Source organism: Sardina pilchardus, chromosome 14 (assembly GCF_963854185.1).
Source record: "Sardina pilchardus chromosome 14, fSarPil1.1, whole genome shotgun sequence".
Taxonomy (NCBI): Eukaryota; Metazoa; Chordata; class Actinopteri; order Clupeiformes; family Clupeidae; genus Sardina; species Sardina pilchardus.
Window position 1 is genome coordinate 22,461,488 of NC_085007.1, and position 19,704 is coordinate 22,481,191.

A 19,704-nucleotide genomic window follows, 5' to 3' on the forward strand; every position below is an offset into this window, starting at 1 on the left:
CCAATTAAAGCAGACACGTTTACTAAAACAATGAGGAGCGAGGTGTGTGTGTGTGTGTGTGTGTGTGTGTGGCTCTGATGGTTAAGGGGGAAATGCATTATGTTCCCCTACAGTTTGTCAGGGCAAGAACCAAAACAATAACAAGTCTGATGCTCCTAGAGATATGCCAATACTTTCTGCCGAGCAAAACAGAATATCTAAAAATAATAATAATTATGCACATAATACTGAATAAAATGAACACTTTATGGAAAGGGAGAGTAAAAGCCTTTTTACTTCCACTCATGAAAGACCCAAGTGTAGTTTTTTTCCAACAGAAAGAATTGTTTATTTATACACATTGTATACATTTACACACACCAACATATATATATAAAAACTTTGCAAAATGAGATTCACTCTCGTATGCTGAAATGACAACCAAAAGGGAAAGAGAGTTCTTATGGCATCTCTTAGCAGCACGGTCCATCCTGATTGGATGCCCCAGGCATAGTGACCTTTGCCCCCATCAGGGGAACTTGGAATCCTACAGTAGGGGGGAGTCACAGAACACACACGGTCCCTGAAGAATCCTCTTGATCCACTCCGGGTCTGTGGGGCACAGGGCCACAGAAGAGAGGGGGAAACCATTAGGTGATGAACAGTACATACATAAAGTACCGTACAGTGTGCCTGTGATCCCACACGTTCTGAAGAGACACTATCCCATTGGGTAAATCCTACTGTCAGTGCAACCAACGCAGGTCATAGGACAGGCACTGGTCGTGGGTTCAGCTCAAGGAGAAGAAAAACACTTTTTTTTCCCCTTCTTTTTTTTAAAAAAAAATACCTTACGTTTCTCACAGGTCTTGTTCACAGTGTGTGCAGTACATTGCAGTTTTATCTTGAGATTAGTGAGATACTAACACTGAGTCTATCATATTGAACCATTATTTACTGCTGTAAGAAAGCACAAAGAGCTGTTATGGCACGGCATGGTCCTTCATACTATTGTGAGGGTAGAGGGTGAATGGAAGTTCAGGTACAAAATGAAAATATAGCTACAGAAGACCTGAATCCCTCTAGTAAAAATGGAAAATACAGCAACTAAAATAATAATAAAAAAAATACTCAGTATTAGCATTGATTTTTATCCAAACAGTCTGTTTAGCTGATGACATTTGCTCTACTCTCATGCTCTTAACAATTCTCCTTTCTTCCCAGCTTTTGTTGATGGGAGATCAGTTGGAGTGCAGGTCAGAGCTCCGTGCGAACACTGACTGATATGAGGGGATGGTGAGAGGAGCGGCTTACCCTCTGGCCCTGGCATCCGGGCAATGCTGTCCTGCAGTAAACAGCGCCTGTAGCTCACCGACTGGCACGCCTGGTACGAAAGCATACATCTGGAGGAAGAGATGGAGAGGGTGAGACGTGCACACACACACACACACACACACACACACACACACACACACACAGTGGTGGAGGGACCTGTTTGGCCCTAGCCACTGATGCACTGCACTTCTGTGCTCAACCATAAGAGGCAGCACATACCACCCATCATAGGGTAAAGGTGGGCACTAAAGACCACCGTCGTGGACAGAAATATTGGTCAGGACTTTGAACATTTGATTTTGTACTTTTACTGGCCTACTGTCTGTTTCAAGTGTGAAGTTGGGGCAGAGGGGGGGGGGAGCTTTTGGACTGAGCCTCACAGCAAGATGAAAGATTTAGCTTCTCAAATCCAAATTTGAAATGAATCCAACTTCACGTCAGAAACCCTGTCTTGGCCGATCTTAGCAATCATCATACCTCCTATACTAGGTGTGTGCCTGCGCTAAATCTGCATTCGAGATAAAACACCTCAGACCACATTTGTAGGTGGTCTGGAACATGTGAATTTACAGCGTGAACAGACATGTGTCCTGGGCAACATTTTAAGTTGTCCACTCAGCTGATATCGCCTTCGTGTCAATAGTTCATATTAAAGGCACACACTTAACTTCCTTAATATCAAATTAGTATAACAAAACATGACACGTTTTATGTCCAGCAAGCAACATATATTAGCTTCTGATACCAGAACACCGTTGCATCCATCTGCTTTTACCGCTGTTGCTTTTGTTGTGTTACCACCACTTGTGTCGTGTTACTTGATGATATTCTTTTGATCATACATTCTTGTATAGGAATACACTAGTACTGTATGTGGCCATATGGAAGCACAGACTGGATGGTGGATGTGACATGACGGCTGAGCAAGAATTAAGCAATAAGCGCCGAGAGGCCGTCGTTTACACTTATTTTAGCAGCTAAGGGGGGTTGTTACACACGATGCACAAGCGGAGTCACTCTGTCTTTTTTGTACGTTGTGGTAGTTGTGGTAGTTGTTTCGTTACTGTAGAACGAAATGCGGTCAAGGTGTATGTTTGTGTTTGATTTTACAATTGCATCGAATGGAACATAGGCTTTGAAACAGTACAAAAGTATTTGGGTGTTTTTGCTCAGTAATGCACTGAAACAAGAAACTTAGGGAGAAACGTGATCCGAGTCGGGTGGTCAGGCCTTTACCTGAGCCACAGGTGGCCATTGGGACACACGGCCTGCCGGCGGTCGTTAAAGGGAAGCACGTCTTTGCACAGGCTGCAGTACTCCGGAAACGTCTGCTTGTTCATCTTCTTACACACGTGTCCAATAAGGACCTGGCGAGGGGTCACAGACAAGAGACAAGGTCAAGAGTTAAAAGGGGTTATGTGTAGAATTCCAGCGGTCATCAGTTGTCTTGAATTCGCCATTAAGCCTGCAACGGCACTCTTCCATTGACTTGCAAATGTGTGATTCAACAATGGAAGTACAATGTGGTATTATAACAGACTACGCTCTCAAGAATGGATGAATAGAAGTTGGCTGACTAGCATGCTAATTATAGCGTCTCGGCAACACAGACCATAGGTGTGTTTGACAATAGGTCGATATGTTCTTCACGTTCTGAAATTCAACTGAAAATCCTAGACATAACACTTTTACATGGTTTACATTTTGGGTCTGTTTTCCACACTTTGACAACAGAAATAAAACTTTATCAGACAAAGCGTGTCTGTGCTGTAGCCTACATATTAAAACACACTGACCTCAAGCTGACATTTTCCACAAGCATTTTCTCATTTCAAGCAGACCTTTGTATCTTCAGGGTTGAAAAATAAGAGAGCTAGGCTATTCATTACCCTCAAAGTGTAATGGCTATATTAGGTACATAACATAGCCTTATACCGTATATTAATGCCAACATATCAATGTATCCTTACACACGGCCATCAAGTATAACAGGTTTCACCGGTATCAATCATAACCTGATGCTTCAATTATGAGCTCAATGTGTAAGGCGATTTGCTCACAGATTCTCGACTTGATGCCTCTCAACAATCTTCCTCTGCTTTGGGTCTAGTTAGGTTAGCCGCCAGGTGCAGAGCTGCAGTGTCTTTGCCTCTGTGTCTTGCATTTCTGAACTACAGCCAGAAAGTAGCTAACTAACATTCTTGTCCTACAAAAACATTTGTACAAATGCTTTATTACAACCCCTTAGAATAGATGACTAAAATAATTCCCTAAGAAGTTTGCCTCTCTATTTCTGTGAACCGTTTCAGGTCATTGGACTTGAGCCGCCCGTCGTGTCCTCACCTTAGCCGCCCTGTCCTCGCAGCTGTTGTCGCTGGCGAGGAAGTCGCACACCCCCCGCGTGGGGATGCTGGTGTTCTCGGTGATCCAGGTGTGCAGGTACACCTCTCCCAGCACGCGCTTCATGTGCTCGCGTGTCAGGTGCACCTCCACCACCTCCATCCAGGCCAGCACCTCGGTCATCCTGTCCTCTTCGGCCTTGGACTTTTGCTCCGCGTTCGGCCCCTCTCCCCCGTCTCCCTCCCCCTCCCCGTCCCCGTCCGCGTCCCCCTGGGCCTGGCTCTCCTCGTCGCCCTCCCCCTCGTCCTCCCCCAGCATGGGGGCTTTGGAGTCCTCGTGGCTGGGCCTCCAGCGCGACTCGGCGGGCGACTTCTGCAGCGACTGGTAGAAAACGCGGCACAGGAAGAGCTTGAGCCTCCACAGGTACGGGGTGCCCGCGCTGTGCACCTTCTCGTCCAGCTCGTCCATCAGGAGCGACGGGATGCACTTGTCCCGCAGCACCTTCCAGCGCAGTAGGTCCAGCAGGTCGGCCTGCCGGAAGAGGTTCTGTACGCCCGACTCCAGCAGCTCGGTGGCCGCGTCCTCAGGCGTCTTCAGCGTCACAAACTGGACCTGGAGTTGAAGACAAACACTTTATTTATCGGACCTTGCGAGTGGAATATCAATAGGACCAGAATCAGGTTCGACCCACAGCAAGTTGGGTCAAGGGAGGGAGGGATTTTTGAGGGAACACTGACCTTTCAGTTGGTTGTTTACCTTATTGTGTAGCAGCTATTTATTTAGTTGCTGACTTGCCAAGATTAGACAAGCTAGCACCTTACTTACTGTCACTGGTAAATAAAATGAGTAGGTCGTACAATAACTGAATGAGGAGGCGCACAACATCCAAAGCTAGCAGGTGCCGGATTCCAAAAGTTTAAATCATGAAAAAAACAAAGCTGAATCCGCACACTGAGCTTCATGTTAACCGTTTTTAACAAAAAAAGTAACGTTTCGGTCTACTGCCCTTCTTCAGACTTCAAGGTTGTACAGTAGGCCATTAAAGCCATAAAAATGACATTACCTGATAGTGGCGTTCCACCGGGTGCAGGCCGTTGGTCATGCCCTCAGTGGTGACCAGCGCCATGTAAGCACCGTAGGGGCTCACGCTGATGCCGTGCAGGCGTTTCCCGACCACCCCCTCGGGCAGGGGCACGTCCTCCTGCTTGAAGAGCACGGCGGCGTCGGTGAAGATGGGGGTGAGCTTCTTGACGTGGCCGTCCAGCGCGCAGGTGTAGACGGAGCCGCCGTGGTGTCCGGCGCTGAGCGAGGTGATGGGCGTGGCGTGCAGGCCGGTGACGTGCGAGTGGTGCACGTTGAGGCCCGCCTTGGTGATGAGCAGCAGGCACCAGAAGAGGTAGGAGCCGCGCGCCGCCACCACCAGGCTGCAGTTGCACTTGTGCAGCGGGTGGAAGAGCGTCACGCAGCGGATCTGGTGCACGGGGATGCGGTCCGACTCGGGCCACAGCACCACGGGCTGCCGCAGCGTGAAGTAGCCCTTGACGGCGCGCAGGTTGACCGGCAGGATCTTGACGGGCCCCGAGCCGCTGCCCACGATCAGGCCGCTCATGCGCCGGCCGCCGTGCTCGTACTCCCACCAGGCCAGCACGCTGGGCGAGGCCATGCCCGACTGGATGGTGTTGCAGGAGATGACCGCGTCGGCGCCCTGCAGCGGCAGGCTGAACTGCCACACCACCAGGTCGCCGTTCTCCATCAGCACCGCCAGCAGCACCGTCTCGATCTCCTGGCACTTGTTGTTGGTCTGCACCTGCTGCCGGGTGCACATGTTCGACCACTCCATGCGCACGGGCGTCTGCATGCGGTAGCGCTGCCGCAGCTCCTCCGGGTCGGTCAGCGGGGCCGGAGCGGCCGGCGCGGAGGACGAGGAAGAGGACGAGTCGTCCTGCGGCACGGAAGAGTAGTTACGGGACGCTAGCATCTCGCCGTACAGCTTGGTTAGGTCCACCTCCTGCGTCCACTGCAGGCGTTTCCGGCTGCTGTACACGGTCAGCCGGTTGTCCAGTGTGAGAGTGGCCAGCAGGCAGCGGCCGTTGACGTCGCAGCCCAGAGGTGACCAGCTGGTGTACTTCACACCCCGCGGCGCACCCGTCTGGGGGTTCATCACTTTGTCAATCATGAAGGTCTGTGTCACAGTTGGGTCACTTGATGTTGCCAAATCATTTTTCACTTTAAAGACTTCTTCCTCTGGGCCCACCTGTTGAAACAAGGTTGGGTACAGGTAGATTGCTGCAAGCACTGCATAACCAAGAACAAACAAATGCCTTTTCCCCCTTTAACATTGGACTTCTATAATAATTTCATGATGCATTAGCATAGATAATACTAAAATAAACTTTGCAAATAAATACAGCATGCAAAACGCTGCTTATTCCGAATATTATCATAATGATTAAAACATCATAAACACGCGAGACTTCGCGTTTCACAAACAACATAGCTAAGCTACCTAGCAAATTGTTTTGATACTAATAGGACAACTATGTGAGAGCGACGTGTGACTATGACCACGGGACACGAACGGGAGTCAGTCTTAAGTTACCTTAAACTCGTAAGCAGACTCCGGTATGGGAATTATTGTTCGATGTAAAATCAAGTTCTGGTTATGGACATTAACATCACACACGAGTTCCACAACAGAGATGCTGGTGGAGGTAGAGGCTGCAAGTCTGTGGTCCTCAGACCACGAAAGGGGCTCCACACCACTGATCGGACTCATTAATTTTAACTCGGGCTCTCTCTTGACGATCGGTCCCTGTGCAGCCCAGGGATCGTTCTCCTGTTCTGGTTCAGAACCAGGTTCGTCGCCAACCCCATCTGGGGCACAAGTTGGGCTAGAAGCCGCCATTTTCCAAATGAAAAATAAAGATCCGTCTCCAGGAAATTACGACGGCAATTGAGGAGGGACAAATACAGCGCGCTTCGCGGTTGCCAGATAAAAGCGAAATCCTCTATATCCCAGACACAACACAAAAACACAAAAAAAAAGGAGTTCATTGTTAAAGCCCGAAAATTGCAAGTTGAGTTTTCATAGCATTATGGTGGCTTGTACTTTATAGTGTTTCACATTTTTATATTCATTTATTACTATCATTTTTAAAAGATGCAATTGATGTGATATGATGTGATTATGATTAGAGATGATAAAATAACCTAGGCTACTGTGGTCTAATAGAAAAAAATACAGCCTAAAAAATCCTTAATGCAATAAATAAGAATCTCTCCAGTTAATGCAATACCAGTAGATAGCTTTCAATTCGACAAAGTACAGTCAAGTATTAGATTGATAGTTTAGTCGAGGATCATTTATCAGCATCTACTCTCCTGGTGCCATTTTCCAAACTGTCACACCAGCTGAGTGGTGGAGTGGTCATCAATTGTTGTGAAAATATGATCTCCATCAAGCTCTCTGCAGCTTCTCTGAGGGCCAGTGTGACAGGCAGCAGAGTGACACGTTAGATAGGCTAATGCTTTTCCCTGGGTCCAAGGGTCATGCAAGCCTGATTGTGCTGGATTGTACTGCACCGCTGTGATGCTACCATTGCCATTCGCAGGCGCAGCAAGGAGAGAGGAAAAGCGGTGATGTCAACAGGAATTTACCATCCTAGAGTATTTTGTTCCGAAACAAATTGTTACAAATCTGTGCTACAAATATTATAATAGTAGCATGCACATTCCAGTGTCTCCCGTTTCTGTCATTTGTTTCAATAATCAGATGAATAAGTAACGGGGAACCTGGGTGTATTTCAATCTTAATGAAGCATGTAGCAGATGAATATTTCAGAGCCCTGCTGCGCGTCTTTTTGTGGGTTTTGACTCGCGTTGATCTCGGTGAGACGTGTAGAGGGGACTGTGGGATTAAACATTCATTAAAGCCTGTCTCTTAGATTCGACCCCTGCCTGTGAGCTCTGAGCTTCGGGGCAAACCTGGTCCTGCAGGACCTCAGGGTCTGCTGGGTCAGATCGTGTTCCAGAGGCAGTGGGTTGAAGTCGCCGGCATGTTCAAGTCAGGTTGATTTCCTCTCAGGCAGATTGAGTGCAGAGATTGGATGCTTTGGGCTCGGAATGAATTTTACAGGATGTGAGCCACAGCATGTGTTTGTTTTTAAAGCTATTTATTTTCATTTCTGACCAGTTTTCTTGCCGTTTTTTTTCCTGCCGTATTGGAGTGAATGAGTGAGGGAGATCTTGGCATGTGTAAATAGCGTGTGTAGAATTACTGTCTGGATGCATTATTATTTTTGCACGCTTTGTGTGTGTAGCCTCGGCGGGACTCGCTGTGCGTGTTCCTTGGTTCATGTTCCTGGGGGAGATTTTGACGCATGGCTCATCAGGCGGGTGTTAATCATTCAGAAGCACAGTCAGACACACACACACACACACACACATACACACACACAGACACGCACACACACACACACACACACACACTCCCCTCCCGGGACAGCTGCTGCAGTACGTTACCCAAAACACGCAATCAGTGATATAATCATGATGATGATAATGAAATGCATTTAGAGCACAGCAGCCCACAGCAGTCTCCTCTCGCTCCCCCTCCGCTCCCCACCTCCTTCGGGGTTATGGGTGAGAGACGTGGGCACAGGCGGAGATGCCAAGCAACCGATTGCCCGTCATTTCCCCCGCCGCACCCCCTCCCCCCCCTCCTCCCCCCCCCCAACATACAAACTACCTTCCCCCTGTCCTCTGGTACCCCTGTAAAGATGCTCATCAGAGATTAGGCGGCAGGATTGAGGGGGTGTTCCCACATGTGACCCCCCAGTTGTGCCCACGTTCCCTCGCGTCTGCGGCGTCTTCGTACCTGACAGGTGCTGCTCTCCACGGCGGCCTGATGGAGGACGGGGTGATGCAGGCGCCCTCCTCCGGGACGCCGTACCCCAGAGTCCGCAGCCGGGCCCACCGCTTGGGCTAAAGCCGCCGCCCCCCGACTAGCGGGCAGGCGAGTGCTGGCCAGCGTGAGGCCCCCGCGCTCAGGAGAATATTTTTAGAGCCTGCTCCACGCTGTCCTCTTTACACACGGTTGAGTTTGGAGCCGACAAAATCAAGGTGACACGTCGTCCTGCCTGTCATTTGTGTTCAGTTTGGTGGTATTTAAAAAATGTGGGCGACAGTGTCATCTCTTCACAAAGCATGCAGCATTTAGTAAACTTACTTGCTAGTTATGTTCAAGCTCTTTTTTTAAGAATGTCTTACTTTTTAAATTGAAATCAACTTGATTAAATAGGATTTACGTTTTTCTCCATACCAATACAGACTGGAATTTGATATCAGAAGGGTATTTTTAAATTCCTATTTATCTTAGATTATTCCTCTACAGACAAACACACATGCAGCCACAGTATTTCATTCTCATTAATTGGGGCGCATTGCTACTTTATTGTTATATTACAAGTTCTTATTTACCCAAATGTTAGTGTACTTTCCTGTTCCACATAATTGCTGTAGATAAATTATTCATATCGTCAGATGCTCCCAAAGAATAGTGTGCAATTACGTATAAAGGCAGTGCTGGGGTCACAATAATTTACAAAAGTGCACTAAGTAAGTGTAACTATTTGCAAGAGTAAGTGCTTGCATTCTTCATCCGAGTGGCTCATAATGAAAATTAACACAAATGCAACCCAGGAGAAAATGATCAATCCTATTGATGCACTGTGATAACGTATTCATTTTTCATTATCTGCGATGATTAATTTAAAAAAGGCTTCAGGTCCTATGGTAAGGACAGCCACAGACACACAATTACATTGTCCTGTGAGACACAGCACAAACCATCATTCTCTCTCTGTACACACACACATACGGTACACACACACACGCAGACACACACATGCAGACACGCACACACACACACACACACACACACACACTCACACACGCAGGCACACACTCACACACTCAGTCACGCACTCCTGCATGCACGCACACACACACACACACACACACACACTCACTCACTCCTGCATGCACACACACACACACACACACACACACACACACACACAACTCTGAGAGACTCTGACTCCCTCGGAGTCTCTGTTCCCATTTAGTGGATGGTTAAGGTGTAGAATTCTCTCCTGTTAGGGTTAGGTTTTACACATTAGCTTATTTCTCACCTTACACCCACAGTTCCTCTCACGCTAACACATGCACACGTACACATTCTCTGCTTACACCACAGCCGTGGTCATGGGCTTGACCTGCTTTGTCACTCATCCTGATTCACATTCCACCTGTGCCTGCAAATGACAAGAGCAGTGCTTCTCTATAGACAAATCATAAACATAATGACATTGGGAGGCCTATTGCTGCAATTTATTTAATTTAATACATTTATTTATTTATGTTGTTTATTTATGTAAGAGCTTAATGAATTTGGTTAATTAAATCCTCAAATAGCTCGTACACTCATACCGAGATGGAGGACTCCTCCAGGTGATGTGTTTGTGAGAGAGAGAGTGTGTGTGTGTGTGTGTGTGTGTCCATGTGTGTGTTTCTACTGTATGTGGCTGTGTTGTGTTCATCTTCCTCCTCCACTGTAGGGGAGCCGTGGCCGCCCTGTGCCCTGGGCCTGGCAGCTGGTGGTGGGCAGTGGGCAGAGTGTGCCCTGTGGCAGTGCCAGGGGAGGGCACAGAGGGCTGGGGGGCTCAGGCCCACTCTTGCCCCTGCCTCTCTCTGGGTGATGGGGACAAGACCGGACCGCCCATATGGCGCTGAGCAGAAACACACACACACACACACACACACACACACACAGAGAGAGATAGACATTAGTGTGTGTATAGAGTAAGATATGAAACTGGACGCTTTCCTACCGCCCCATCCAGTGTTATGGATGGGTTTGATGATTGGACACCACCAGCAGTGACCGGGACAGTGCAGTGGATGTCTTTGACGTGATTGGACAGCAGTGGCAGTGGCCAGAAAAGCGTGATGGATGGGTTTGGTGATTGGACAGCAGTGGCAGTGGCCGGGACAGCGTAATTGATGTGTTTGGTGATTGGACACCAGAGGCGGGGACAGTGTTATGGATGCATCTGGTGATTGGACAACAGCAGCGGTGGCCTGTTAGGCAGAAAGCCCTCCAGCTCTGGGCAGCGTTTGGAAAGTTCATTTTAGCCATTCCCAAGCTCTCCCCTTGACAAGTGTTAAGTAGGCCACCAAGGTGATAATTACTGTCACAGCAACACTGCTGCTATCATGTTTTATAATGTTGTACTGCAGGAGAAATTGTGGATGGACTCCAGCGTTTGATGGAGAATTTCCTCATCTCACGCACTCGAATCAAATTTCCCATTTCCACTCAGAGGATGACCTAGTACTCATCATCCATGTTCCATTAGCAAGAGTTCTAATCAACAAGTGAACCACAACACACCCTGGTCAGTCTGACCTTCCTCGTTCACTTGAGGGCTGAATTGGCCAGTATCTGGTGATTAGTCCTTTCTACTGTGCATTCAGGTGGAAACCACTCCCCACATACAGACATACACACACACACACACACAAACACACACACACACACACGCACACACAACACAAACACAAACTCATGCCGTCAGACAACAACGGGGAGAGAGGACGCCCTTCAGCTGGAGGTGAAGGAAAACTTCCTTTGCCAGCTTCCATTAGAGCCTCCCCAAGAGTGTGTGCATGTGTGTGTGTGTGTGTACGTGGATCCAGGCCTGGGCGAACGAACGCAGTGGGCATCTGAAAAGGGGCAAGAGCGCATCCACCAGCACCAACCCTGGCACCGACCCCTCGGCTGGCACAGCCCCCGACACGAGCGGTAGTGGGTTGGGCAGAGGTATACGGGCGGCGGGGTGTTTTTTGGAGAGAGCCAGCGTTTAATCTCGCGGATGCTGCTTACGGCAGCGGGCTTTCTGTCCTGTTAGGCCCGAGCATCCCTCAGTGCCACACACGCCGATGCAAATAGAACTAAAATTACCCCCATCAGCCTGACACGGGCCATTTGTAATGGCGTACCTGTAAAAAAGGGGGACGAACGCCAGTGGAAGTAATTATGGGAAAGTCAGCAGAAAAAGCGCAGTTCAAGTAGATCCTGTCCTATTTTTCTCTCCCTCTCGACCCTCCTCCTGCACTCTCAAGTGCTCCCTCATAAAGCTAAAAAGCCAGACTGATAAACAGGTCACTCATATTCTCTCCTCTCTCTCTCTCTCTCTCTCTCTCCCTCTCTCTCTCTTCTCATTTTTTCTCTCCCTCTTTTCTCTCCTCTCTCCCTCTATCTACCACCTACAGCACATCTCTGGATCTGGAACAAAAGCCAGCACCTCTCCTCTCCTCCATCTCCTCTCCTCCACCTCCACCTCCACCTCCTCCTCCACCTCCTCCCCTCCCTCCCTCCCTGCCGCCTCTTTCCTCTCCCGCCCTCCCTCCTCTCTCCTGCCTCTCTGTTTTATTGGTGACAGCTGCCGCGAAAACAAACTCTCCGAGCGAGAGAGATGGCGTGTCAGCGGAAGGTCCTTTAGCCCGCTCCGCTAATCTGTCACCCGCGCCGCGCCTTGTTTACTCCGGTTTCCTCCCCGCTCGTCCACTCCTCGTTCGCTGGCTAACCAGCCGACTGGGCTGGACCGCGCCCGCCGCCGCGCGTCTGCCTCGTAATGGCGACAGATGCTGACCCGCGGAAGTGTGAATCTCGCCGATTTCCCCCCGCTGTCAACCTGTAAATTAGAGCTATCGGGAGTAATTAGACCCGATAAAACCCTTCTAGAGTCTCACCCCCACCTCTCCCTCTTTCTCAATCTCTCTCTCTCTCTCTCTCTCTCTCCCTCTCTCTCTCTAACTCACTCTCTTTACCCCATCATGCCCCCTCTCTCTATCTATCGCACTCCTCCTCCTCCCATCATTTCCCCATCCCTCCCTTTAGCCATCTCTCTCTCTCTCTCTCTCTCTCTCTCTCTCTCTCTCTCTCCCTCGGCCTGGCAGTGACACCAGAGTGCAGGATTTAAGAGGCGGAGAGGTTGCTGGCATGCGGGGCTCCTGCCGTTAACCTGTCTGTGACATGGCCTGTTATTGTGCAGCCACCGCAGCCTGACCGCGAGCTCCGGTCCTTAAGGGGACTGAAATACATGCTCGAAAACAATACTGCACCGGGGATTTATCTGTTTGCTGTTTACTCATTTCACCCGGTCCCTCCTATCCCTCTCTCTTGCCCTCTATTTTCTTCTCTTTTGCCCCTGTTTGTATGTCTCCGGCTCTGTCAGTGCCCTTGACATAGTCCGATGTCATTGCTTTGGCCGTCTGGGGAAGATATTGCCCTTCTGTCGAGGCTTAACTCTCGAATCTGGAGAAAGAAAGAGTTTTCATATTTTTTCTTATTGATGTTCTGTATACTTTCATCCACACAATGTTGACATGTTAGATGTGCAGATTTAAGGTGCCATCCTTTTTCATGTGAAAAACTTGAGAATTACGCTTACTAATGGTGGGTGTAATGTGGGCATAATTTAGCATAGTTTTACTAACGCTTCAGGATTAAATGCTCATCCTTGAACTAATAATCAAAGCGGTGAACTTGCTTTAATGGCCGGTCTGAATTGACCTGACCTCACTGGTCGGCGAGACCTTTGTTTTTGAAGAGCTCACTGGTGCCCGCGTGCCAGAGCCGCAGGGCGCTCCAGTCGTCCCCTCTCTCACCCTCCGTCCGCTCGCAGGGCATGGCGCAGCTCGTAAAGGGCAAACGACCCTAGATGGCACTCGGCCCCTTGCCTCTCCATGCGCTGGCATCTGTGTAAAAAGCTGGACACGCCACGGTGCCCACCTCTGCCAAGCGCAGACATTTTAAGAAGAAAAAAAAAACAAAAAAAACAAGAAGCTAGAAAAGAGGAGAGGAGAGGAGGAGGGGGGGGAAAAGAGTCGCTGCCTCTTTAAGTATCTCACCTAATGCGAAAGGTCACACAGCTAGGTCTTGTCATCCCTCTCCCTTTCTCTCTCTCTCTTTCTCTCTCTCTCTCTCTCTCTCTCAAGCCTCCTCCTCCTGTCCTCCCCCACTCCGCCATCCCTCAGTGCCCACTTCCTGGCCCTGGGAGCCAATCGGCTTCCGCCCTCGCCCGCACTGCCACCAATGCGGAGCGGCAATCTGTCACCCGTGCGCGGGGGGGATGCCGCCCCGCTGGCCCCCTTCCGCACACTGCCTTCCGTAATGGCTTCTGGCAGCCACAGAAAGATAAGTAATGGCCGAAAAAAAAAAAGCCAGAAAAACAGACGAGGGATAGATAGTTGGCGACAGAGATTAAGAGAGAAAAAGACAGAGAGAGAGAGAGAGAAAGGAAGAGAGAGAGTGAAAGATGAGAGAGAGAGAGAAATAGAGAGAGAGAGTGAAAGATGGGAGAGAGAGAGAGAAATTAGCTTGAAGAATAGGAGGAGAGGGAAGCTAACAAACAAGCAGGAAGGGGGCAAGTGTATTGTGAGACCTCAAAATCTCACTTTCAAAACCCATCCTTTATCTTAAACACTGCCCTGCACATTCAGACACCACACGCACGCGCGCACACACACACACACACACACACACACACACACACACACACACACACACACACACACACACACACACACACACACACACACACACACACACACACACACACACACACACACACACACACACACACACACACACACACACACACACACACACACACGCGCACACCTTCCTCACCTCGGCCTGGCCTCTCCATGCCACCCGGCTCTGGCCCCGGTCGCTTTGTGAGATGCTTGGGAGAATAAATGAGTCGTTTTAATCCGCCTGACAGGCTGGCATTGCCCAGCCATGCCCTCCATCTGTACTGGCGTCCAGCGCCGTTGCCGGGCCCCAGGCTGTGCCGTGTGCCAACCCAAACGCCCCGCTCGTCCTGGCGCCGGCTTCAGGGGACAGAAGGGTGAGAGCTCCATGCGGTAGCTACCCCTCCACACCAAAAGAGCTATTTATATAAGAAAAGGGATTAACGTCCGCAGGCACTGATGGACTGGAAGAAAGGGGAGAAAGATTGAGAGAAAGGGAGGGATGGAGAGAAAGAGAGAGAGAGGGAAGAGGGAGAGAAAGAAAAGTTGGCGTTTGTTTTGTTCCTCTCTGGCCACATGAGCTCATAGCTCTTTTAGTTTCTCGAGCACTGTGGTCATATCGCAATGTTAGGCCATTTTGAAAAACATATACAGCATGTGAAGTCACCCAAGATGGCTTTTAAACCAGCCAGGCCTAAAGGCCGTTTTGGTGCATGGTACAAGAGGGACCTGTTGTTTGCGTTGGCCAACTAAGTTTTACTCCCTGAATATCCCTCATAATATTTCTGAATGTAATTTGGAACGTTCATGGTGTGATTGCTTTAGTTTTAGCACCTTTGACTAGTACAGTAATTGCCACCATTATTTCATATTTTTGGCAGTTGTAAATGACTGGACACCTCTTAACTGGACACTATAAACTACTACTGGACAACGTTAATAATTTTCAAACCCTGTTATTCAGACCACTCGGTATGCAGCCACTTGTCCAGGACTCTCAGTCTTGGCTCTGCACTCCACTCATTTTAATGCAGAAGTGTGAAGTAAATCAGTGTGGAAATGAGGCTCATTCGCTCTACCAGTTCCACCACTTCCGTTTCAATGAGACAAACAGTACGGTCTTGGAATTAGAGCATAAAACATAAACGCACAGATGCAAGTACTCTCTCTCACACACACAGACAGACACACACACACACACACACACACACACACACTCTCAAACAGAAAGAGACCCACAAACACATTGCAGGCGCATTTACTCGCCACCATGGCCTCACTTCTCTGTACACACAAACACACTGAGCCAGGAAGGACAGACACACACACACACACACACACACATTGGCGAGCGGAGGCGTTAAACCCTCTGCTTCATGTCCTCTCGCTGCTCTGTGGGATTTCTCCACTCCCATGTTGCCCCTGCGAGTGTTTGGCGGCATGCGCGCTCTCTAAAAGTGAGCAGAAATGGGGTCTGAGTGCCCAATTAAGATGCCCTTTCTCACATGCCCACTCTGCCACCCTCCAGCCACCCGTCAGGTGAGAGGTCCCATCTTCTCTCCTTTCATCTACAAATTGCTCTTCTCCATGGCGACTCTCCAGTCTCTCTTTCTACCTCTCTCTCCCTCTTTCTCTCTCTCTCTCTCTCTCCACTCTTTCATTCATAGCTTTCTCTAAACTCTTAATACTCATCTCTCTCTCTCTCTTTCTCTCTCTCTCTCTTTCTCTCTCTCTCTCTCTCTCTCTCTCTCTCTCTCTCTCTCTCTCCCTGTCCCCTATGGTTGGAGAGTGGGAGCTGGTAGCTCTCTGATCTGCCAGCTCTGCATGCGTGCCAGTGCTGCGGCTGGCATCTGATTGGGCCGTGCGGGTGTCCGTTCACACACACACACACACACACACACACACATGCACATTTACAAACACACACAAACACTCTCATTCTCAGACGAGGGCAAGCTGACAGAGACTGTGGCGCTCGGTAGCGCTTTGGTTGAAACATTCACCAGCACCATCTGCAGCCATCTTTTCCCTAATTTCAAAGCGAGACACGCTGAACCCACAGACAAAAGACAATTAGAAAACAGCCCGTATGAAAGGGAAGGTCAGGTTTCTCCCACAGAACAACCTCATTAACGGAAGGTCCATGATCACGCCTTTGAAGTTGTGCTTTTGAAAAACACAAGTACACATCCGCAGACACACACAAGTACACACACGCTAGCACTCTAACACACACACACAAACAAACACACACACACACACTCTCATCCTCTTTTATGGCTGGCTCCATTCCCCTATCCCGGAGAATGCCAGAGCATCGTTTGATTATTTAGGTTAACAGCGGAGGCCATGACAGCTGGCTAGCATCGTACAGTACGCCAACTCGGAAATAAATCATTGACTTTTTTTTTTTTCTCCCCTCTCCTCTCAATAAGTAGGTTAATATCCGCAACTGGCTGTGTAATGTTTTATTCAGGGCCAGGGCAGAGACACTACAGTAGAGGGACGGCAAATGTTTTGTGCCCATCCGACGCCGTGGGCAGCGTAGGGTGGGGCAGCGGGGCTCTGGGCAAGTGGGCATGGATGCGGAGGACCGAGAGAGTTCTGGTGCCCGCCTCTGGTTAGGCACTACATTAAACAAGCGCTTTGTAAGTGTGCCGTCATTACTATTCATCACGGATAAATACTTAAGCACAGAGAGCTTAGCGTCCCGCTGTTTTACACTTCCTCCCCGTTTGCCCCGCGCTTGCGCTCGCGCTGTCTCGCTCGGTCTGTCAGCCCCGGTCGCCCGGTCTCGTCCTTCGCCCCCCCTCCCCGAGCTTGCCGCTCCCACCCCGCCTTCTGGACCTTCCGGTCTTTTTTTCTTTCGACTCTCGTCCAGTATCCTAACTTTTTCTCCAGTCTAGAGCTCTGTTTTCTTTTCTTGGCTGTTGGTTTAGTTTTGATCCTCATGTTTTGGTGTCTCCTTTCCTCCCTGATTCTCTTCTCCTCTGCTGTGTGTGTTGTGTGTGTTCTCATGCTCAGCTGTGCCCTTCAACACTGTGTGGCACGGCGCATGGAGTGGGTGAATCACAGATGTCATCCCTCCACTTTGCCCTCAGGACACACACGTCAACACACACACACACACACACACACACACACACACACACACACACACACACACACACATACACACACCATAAGGCAACATGGGCACTGGCACAGCTGCAGGTGTCCTGGGAAATGGCCCTCCCTGTTTGTGTTCTGCTCTGTTTATCCTTCTCTTCTCTCATAATCACTTTCATCCTCCTCTCTCTCCCTCTCTCTCTCTTCTCTCTCTCTCCCTCTCTCTCTCTCTCTCTCTCTCTCTCTCTCTCTCTCTTTCCCTCTCTCTCTTTCAGTCTGTCTCACAAACTCACACACCTGCTGTAAGCCTCTGATTGAACCCCTTCAAAAAACTTCCCAGTCTTTCCAACCTCATCATATCCTTGGCGGCCATCTTGAGGCTTGGCTACTTCGCTCGTTTACTTTATTTATCCCCACTACTTATCCCCCCCCCCTCCCCCCTCCCCATATTCCTTTTTGGAAGGTGATCAGCTCGCCTCCGTGCCAGCGGTGCGTGGCGCCCGCGCGCTGGCTGTGGCGGGGCTCTGGCGCGGCTCTGGCGCGGGGCTGGCTGGCCGGCCGGGTGTGCGGTCTGCGGGCAGGCAGGCGGGCGGGCGGCTGATGAATGGCGGCCGCGATGCGGCGCGGCAGCCGGAGAGGCGAGGCGGCGAGCGGCCGTCGCGGCTCATCAGCGTCTTGGCCAGTGGAGGGGAGGAATCGCGCCGACAGCGCTGACAACTCAATTTAACACAAGATCTGGGGGCCCCGCTGGAAGAGGGGAACGGGAAGGGAGAGATGGAAGGATGGAGGGAAGGAAGGAAGGAAAGGAAGGAAGGAAGGAAAAGAAGGAAGAAGGGGACCGGATGGAGCCGGACACGGCCCTCCTGGATAATTGATAATGGCGTGGCTGCTGTCACTCTTCCAGTGTGTGCACATGCTATCTCTCTCTCTCTCCACCCCCTCTCTCTATCTCTCTCTCTTTCACACACACAGAGAGACAGAGAGAGAGAGAGAGAGAGAGAGAGAGAGAGAGAGAGAGAGAGATATGGGAAGGCTTTCACACAGATTCCCAGACATGATGGACATTCTCGTGCATTCTTTTCTCTGTTAGTGTACCAGTCCAGAGATGGTGTGTAAGAGGCAGCTGTTATTAGCGTCCAGTGATTTCCTCAAGGATTCTGTCTGAGCCAGAGGGGCCAGAAGTGGGCTGAAAAGAATATTTAGGGAGACATAAGTCTGGAGCAAAAAAAGTAGTCTTGTCACTGGCAATGGGAGAAGTATTTGTATCAGCCTGTGTATGTATGAGAAATGTAGAAAGTGATACCGAGATAGGAGAAAACTCTATTTAAATCACTGTGGCTATAATTGACAGAGAGGGGAGCGTATGAAAGACATTTCAAAGTTCCACAGTATTATATTCTAATGTGCTATGACTAGGAGTTTTACTGCTTAAATAGAAAAAAAACCTCTCAGAATAGTTTGCTGAATAGACTCAGACAAACTTGGGAATACTTTAATTTATATAGTTATTTATTTATATAGTATTATATAGTTTAAGTATTATTAAACACTAATGCATAAACAGGATATAGTATACTGTAGTCGCTTACTGTAATTACTATACATTACTAATGCTATAACACAGCTCTAAATTAACTACACAAAGTTAGTCTTTATAGTGCAAAGAAAGAAAAGTAGAACTTTACCAAATTACACTAACTAGCATACCACATTAAAAAATACTTGGTGTTGTTTGAGGCATACACCACTTACTTACTGACTCAGTCAAACATTTGTATTATGCAAGTCTTATGAGACACTCAGGGACAATTCCATCTAAGGCACATTTGAATATTAAGATATTCACATATATCCCAAGGAAGACCTTAATCAAAATAGTTTCTACATTTTGCTTTCAAATGTTGTGAACATTTGACTGAAGCGGTACAGAATGCCAGCAGGGCAAATCTGCCCCATTAGGGATGCGGATTCCCTTGTTATAGAAAGACCCACAAGCAAGCTACAGAGAGACGACAACTAGAAAAGAGCGCAGCCCTATCCGAAGCCGGCTAGGACGTATGTATCGCCTTGAGATGCATTGTGTGGGAGGCTAATAGGGTAGCAGCAAGTGTTGAGAGGTGCTTTGGTGTAGACGCCTTATTACTTCCTGTGGGAAAGGAACCAGAGCTTATTCTCCATCTCATTACACAAACACACACACACGAGAGAGAGAGAGAGAGAGAGAGAGAAACACATTTGCAACAGGAGATGAAACATGAATTACAATAAGCTGAAATAATCAGTATGGAAATATAATTATATTTAAACATACTTAATGAGCTGGAAGCAGTAATATTTTAAATG

The 19,704-nt window shown here is 48.9% G+C and overlaps 1 protein-coding gene across 1 annotated transcript; it reads right to left on the reverse strand.

The window, feature by feature from the left end:
- Window positions 1–303: 303 nt before the first annotated feature.
- gtf3c4 (general transcription factor IIIC, polypeptide 4) lies at window positions 304–6,578 on the reverse strand. Its single transcript, XM_062554756.1, has 6 exons — window positions 6,254–6,578; window positions 4,718–5,908; window positions 3,658–4,266; window positions 2,551–2,681; window positions 1,294–1,382; window positions 304–591 (listed from the first exon to the last, which is right to left on the reverse strand). The coding sequence occupies exons 1-6, from the start codon at window positions 6,557–6,559 to the stop codon at window positions 527–529; spliced, it is 2,391 nt and encodes a 796-aa protein (XP_062410740.1). The 5' UTR covers window positions 6,560–6,578; the 3' UTR covers window positions 304–526.
- Window positions 6,579–19,704: the final 13,126 nt, after the last annotated feature.